The 6,247-nt window shown below is 42.9% G+C and overlaps 1 protein-coding gene across 1 annotated transcript in view; it reads left to right on the top strand.

Annotated features, from left to right (window-relative positions):
* Positions 1-682: 682 nt before the first annotated feature.
* chchd6b (coiled-coil-helix-coiled-coil-helix domain containing 6b) overlaps positions 683-6,247 on the top strand; it is a 94,919-nt gene continuing 89,354 nt past the window's right edge. The window contains exons 1-2 of the mRNA XM_063215134.1: positions 683-1,042; positions 5,939-6,086. Coding sequence (XP_063071204.1) covers positions 959-1,042; positions 5,939-6,086 — 232 coding nt within the window. The 5' untranslated portion in view covers positions 683-958. The remainder of the gene's footprint in view (positions 1,043-5,938; positions 6,087-6,247) is intronic.

Genomic DNA, 6,247 nt, shown 5'->3' with positions numbered 1-6,247 from the left:
AGAAAAAAAGAGAGAGGGGTATTTTTGTGACCAAATAATGTACATATATATATTTTGAATGTTGTGGATGAAACATCTGTTTCTTTTTCCATTCATACATAAAACATAGATTTGCCCATGATGTGATTGGGGGAAACACATTTCGTCCTGTGGTGGTTTTGTCTGGGTCCGTTTAATTTATTGGTATTTTTATGTAATGCAGTTTGTAATATTGTGTTCAGCTTTTAGATGTACGAAAGTAGATGTATTTTTCATTCCCTCTACATCATTTAACCCTTCAATTGCAGACTTAATTGGTCAGGGATTTTATCAGAAAAGAATGCAAACATTGTGCAACATCTTGGACATTATGGCCAACTAGACGTTTCATTTAAACCAGATTTAAACCATAAACTAGACCAGTCCTATAAATCATTGCATCAATTTATTTCTATTAGACTGGGGAGAAATAAAATTAATGGGGTTTTGGGAATGCAGTGTGCAGTCACACTACTGTACCATGATTCACGTCAATGCCTCATGTACTTTTAACCGACCACGACCTCTGCTGGTTCTTGGCAGGTATAGCTTAGGTCTTTTCCTTCACTTCAACTGATGCTTATCCGTAGGCGGAAAAGAAATGCTTGGTGCTCTGTACCTTCGTTCTTTCAAATGTCTACAATTTTAATCGGGTACCGTTCAGATAAATTAACACAGCGATCTGATAGGTTGAACTCTGCATAGAAGACTACAGGTCCCATGCTTCCTGAAGAGCATGTGATGCAGGATAAAATTCAATTGGATTTCCATTATTTTATCAGCCTATGCGCGTCGAGCATACTGTCCCGTACTGGAAGGAAAGTGACCTCTCTTGGAAGACTTGACCACTGGCGCGGCCGGTGACTCTGTCAGGAAGATCATAATTTTAATTTACAGTATACACCACCAGAGCCTTTTAGCTCTACACATCAAAACGGCCATGGGAGGCCAGGAAAGCACGTCAAGGAAGGTGTCATTCGGTCTAGACGAAGAAGAAAGAGTGACTGTACTTCAAGGAGTCAAGGTAAAATAACACTGCAAGACTCAGTCTGTTTATTATTAATATAATATTAAGAGTTTGAAAAGACCTGGTCTAAATCAGATGGTTTATAATTCGCTACGGATTGTATTATTTCTGGAAGTGTTTGTGTTATGCGTATTAAAATTTTGATAAAAGTCTGTGCTACACTAGCATGCTAATTATACTGGTGTCCTCAGATGAACTGGTAGGAAACGTTGAACTCCACTATGGGGCGACGTGCAGCCTGGGAAGATTGCCTAGCTGTTGAACAGCATACGAAGTGGCGCATGTAATTAATATGACAATAATTGGCTTCGCAGAACATACATGCTATACATTTTCCTGGACTCTTGTGCTTTCACGACAACCCTGGATTACCAAAGCTGAGTCACATCTGTGTCGGAATGTTAATCTCTGAGTGTGTGTCGTTCTTGGTACACAAGGTCATGGGTGCACTGGGCTTCTTTTTTGTGACATGAGAAACAGAAAACCTCTGTCACGGTTACAGCATACAGCCCTAACCTTCCTCTCCAGAATAGTCGATTTTGCGCAGTCCTAAACAGACCTCTGCCAAGAACTAATATAGGGATATATGAGTCGAGTCCAGGGGAGACAAAACGTCTCTTGAATAAGTGCTCGATAAACTCCGCGCGACGTAAGCTTTCAGTTCTGCATTCTAGAACTAAAATTCAACATCGAATGTTTGTAGCAGACGACAAGCTCTGCTACCACCGTATTCCAATGAGTCATTTAGTTGAAATATCCCGGTAAATGCATTGAGACTACAGTTTGTCTGCTTCTTGGCATTCTGTCTGAGAGTCTCCTCATGTTCACTGTCATGCCTCAGTGTCCTCATTTGACCCACCAGACTAACCGGGTGAGTGGTCGAGAGCACTGCAGGCTGGTCATGTGAATTGCCTTGGCTGTATATGGCACGGAGAGTGTTGTGAAGACAGACACAGCCAGCCAACTGAACACACTGGGCTCTGGAACACTGCTCTGGCTACTGTAATTCCACACACAACTGTTCCATTCACGCCAGTGTTTGCTCTCAACTGGAAGGGATGCCTGTCAGAGTCAAATCTGTTTTGGTTGTCTGTCTTTCATGTGTAATGGTCATACTGCACTCCTTTATTAATGTGTTATAATTATGTAGTTAATAATTACATGACTGCACTATGTTGTCTAGTGCACTATATTGCCAAAAGTATTTGCTAACCTGCCTTGCCTCAGAATCCTGAGCTGAACTCGATAGAGCACCTTTGGGAGCCAAGCCTTTTCGACAAACATCAGTGTGTGACCTCACAGATGCACTTTTAGAACAATTTATCAAAAAGTCATATAAACACACTCCTCAATCTTGTGGACAGCCTTCCAAGAAGAGTTCACACTGTAATAGCAGCAAAAGGTCCAGTCCGACATCATATGGAGCCCTATAGGTTAGGGATGGAATGGCACTTACAGTAAGTTGATGTGGGAGTCAAGGCAGTTAGCTAGCGAACACTTTTGGCAATATAGTGCAAGTCTGTGTGTGGGTTGGTGCTTTCTGAGGAGAATTGTGTCAGTGTGACTAGACTCGACAGCATGTATAGGAAGTCTGTGTGGGGGTTGCAGGTTTTTGTTAACTGCAGGTTAACTGTAATTTTGACATGATGACTAAGGATAAACTAATAAGCTTGTGCATGGGCTATAGCTTTTTAAAGGTCCACTTAGTTAACAAAATTAAAGTTCTCTATACGTTTTTTTCTTACCTAATATACACAAACTCAAACTTTGAGTAAAGTGAGAAAGTTGTACTTGTCAAAATCTTATTTTTTAGGGAAGTTATAAAATACGCCTTTCTGATAATTTTAGTCTAGTACAGTATGTTGGGGGTTACAGGTTTCTGGTGGTTACTGGCTTAACTGAAGGTTGACTGTAATAGTTGCATGATTGAACCATCTTCTGGATTGTCTACTAAGTCTGTATGGTTTGATTTTTCCCCAGCCACTGTGTCTAGTGGTTTCCCAGAGTTTCTAATCATTCAGTCTTTCTACTAGTAGTAGCAACAGTTGTTGTCAGATTTTTTTTTTTACAATGAATTTACTTTGTAGATTTTAGAACTGTTACAGCCATAGCTAGATAGCATTTGGCTGGTTGGCAGGTGCAAATATCAAGCCGTGCGTACGTGTGTGTGTGCGCGTGCGTGCGTGCGTGTGTGTGTGTGTGTGTGTGTGTGTGTGTGTGTGTGTGTGTGTGTGTGTGTGTGTGAGAGAGAGAGAGAGAGAGTATTCCAAGAACCTGGCTTAGTAGTAAACCAGGTTGAGGTTATTATTACCTTCTTAACTTAATGACGTCAGTGGGCTATCTACAAAGTATTAGCAGGTTTACCATTTCCTGCAGGTTAACTTGGCCATGTTCTGGGTACACCCCGATGTGCCCCGATTGGGTCAGTGTGTGGGTTGTGTTTTGGTTGCCAATGTCAAGCCTTGAGTCTCTGTGTGTATGGGTTATATGTTTTGGTTGCTGCCAGGGACGCTGACAGCTTTGGCTGGGCCCGGGACAAAGACATCTGAAAGGGCCCCAAACCCAGTCAGTACAATGTAATGAGGATCCATTTTGGGGGCCCTCTCACCCTGGGCCCGGGACAAGTGACCCCTTTGTACCCCCCTGCCGGCGTCCCTGGTTGCAGCTCTCTGAAGATGTCCTGTAGACTCTAGAGCAGTGGTTCTTAACCTGGGGTGCGGGCACCCCCTGGGGGTGCGCTAGAAATTTCAGCGGGAGCGCGGAATTCTGTTTGTGTTGAGATTGTGACCAAGGGCCTTTCCCATTTGTATTTTTCTACCCCTACCCCTTACTAGAGATGTCCCGATCCAGGTTTTTGCACTTCCGATCCGATACAGATATTTTATTTCACTTCCGATCCGATTCCGATACCGGCCGATACCGATACCGGCCTATCGGAGTATTTAAGTTGAAAGTTATTTAGCCTACTTACTTTGTTGTCACAGTCATGTTGAAAAGGGTTTTTACTTTTAGTAACAACTAGCCAACTGAATAGTTACACACAGTGAACAGTGATACACAATGGTTTTTAATGAGAAACTGATCTGTTTTTTCAGATATTAATAATCATTAAACAGGAAAATGGATAGGAAATCTGGATCGGATTTTTCCGTGCATGCCGATCCGATACCGATCCGCATTTTTTTGCCAATATCGGCAGCCGATCCGATCCATCCGATCCGATACGACAACCCTACCCCTTACCCCTCCAAACGGAGTTTGCCTGTCCGAACCCCTCCTTTTTGAGGGCTAAAAAGCCCTCCCCCTTACCCCTACCCCTCTGCCTTAACGACTATTGAGTCCAATCTGTGCCAAGGCCAATTCTTTTTAGTTTTGTTTACAGCGATCTAAAAACTAGAAACAGTTTTGATTCTGCCCTCTGCCTTAGAGCACAATACTAACTGCCATACAGTCAATCAGAACAGGTGCTGCCAATACAGGGTTCCATCTCAACTGTCACTTTCTCTCAACATTCTATTCCTATTAACGAGCAGCTGCACTACCGTTCTAGAAGTCTATTGTTCAGCTCTTCAATGCAATGTGATATTGTCTTGCTGGAATGCGCATGACAGCCAGCTGATTAGCAATATGGAGGTTGGGAGTCCAAATCCCACCCAGGCCCAAGTTGATTTTCAAAATTATATCATGCAGTGTTCCTTAGCCAACTTAAACTACCATGTATGTCGTTTAGTATCAATGTCAAAGGTGCTGGATTAGAGATATGGAGGTTTTGAGTTCAAATCCAACTCGGACCCATGTTGATTTTCAAAATTATATCATATGCAGTGTTCCTTAGCCAACTTAAAATACCATGTATGTCATTTAGTATCAATGGCAAAGGTGCTGGATTAGAGATATGGAGGTTGTGAGTTCGAATCCCACTCGGACCCATGTTGATTTTTAAAATTATATAATATGCAGTGTTCCTTAGCCAACTTAAAATAGCATGTATGTCATTTAGTATATCCCCAAAACGCGGAGCTACAACACTTTCAAGATGGCTGGATCCAAGATGGCTGAATTGTTTGGCCCATAACTTCTGACTGGGTGGATGGATTTTTCCAACTTTTCTTTTAGCTTTGTTTTCTCAATAGTAGTTTGTTGTAGTTTTTAATTTAGGGATGGGGATAGGGATACAATTCTGCTAGCAAACATTGTAATTAGGCCCAGGGTGCGATTTGTCGGAAAACCAGAAGGGGGGATAGGTTTCAGATTTTAAGCATTATCAATGGAGTTACATTAAACTGTGTTTAAAAGCATGAGGAAAAAGTGGCGATATCAAAACCAGAAGAGGGAACAATCCCCCCCATCCCCCCCTACAAATCGCACCCTGATTAGGCCAAATCAAGACCAAATTGAAACGTGTTTTCACCCCTTGTAAAGTCATAAAGGTTCTGTTCTGATTAACGTCTCAAGCAAGAATCATCGTAATTAATCACTGAAATATTTTTTTAGTGCGTACACATTTGTAGAAGTTTGGGTTGGGGGTGAGCGGCTAGTCTTGGGCACAGGTAAGGGGGGGCTTTAACCCCTTAAGACACGGCATTATAAATGAGCTGTTACCAGACTGGCATTGACCAAGTCGTAATGTATTACTGAAGGCCCCGTGCACTGTCATAGTAGTGTAGTACTATAGTAGTTAACTTTCAATGTCTATTACAGCGTGCCACAGGAGGTACGGCGTGCATTAAGGGGCTACGCAAAAAAGGTTAACAACCACTGCTGTAGAGGATGTGAGACAGGGTCCCAAATACAGCAGTAACAGTCACTGTGTTTTATTGACGGATTCTGGGGATAACTGACATGGCTACACCAAATGACCCATCTTGAATAAAAACGTTGTTTTGTTTGCAGCTTTCTGAGGATGTCTTGCAGAGGATGCGAGACCGAGTCCCCCTTCCCCCACCGGCTCTGGCACCCAAACCTCCGGCTCCGGCCCCCGCGTCTGAAATGAAGCAACCCCCGTCACCGAAAGCTGAGAGCCGTAAACCCGAACCCCCTGGTACTATACAACCCCAAACACACACAGACAAGCTAATGTACCCTTTTACACACACACACACACACACACACACACACACACACACACACACACACACACACACACACACACACACACACACACACACACACACACACACAGACTGTAAACCCTTACACTCT

The sequence above is a fragment of the Engraulis encrasicolus genome, chromosome 14 (genome assembly GCF_034702125.1).
Source record: "Engraulis encrasicolus isolate BLACKSEA-1 chromosome 14, IST_EnEncr_1.0, whole genome shotgun sequence".
Classification (NCBI taxonomy): Eukaryota; Metazoa; Chordata; class Actinopteri; order Clupeiformes; family Engraulidae; genus Engraulis; species Engraulis encrasicolus.
The sequence above is the reverse complement of the archived record's forward strand: the minus strand, read 5'-3'. Positions and strand labels throughout refer to the sequence as shown.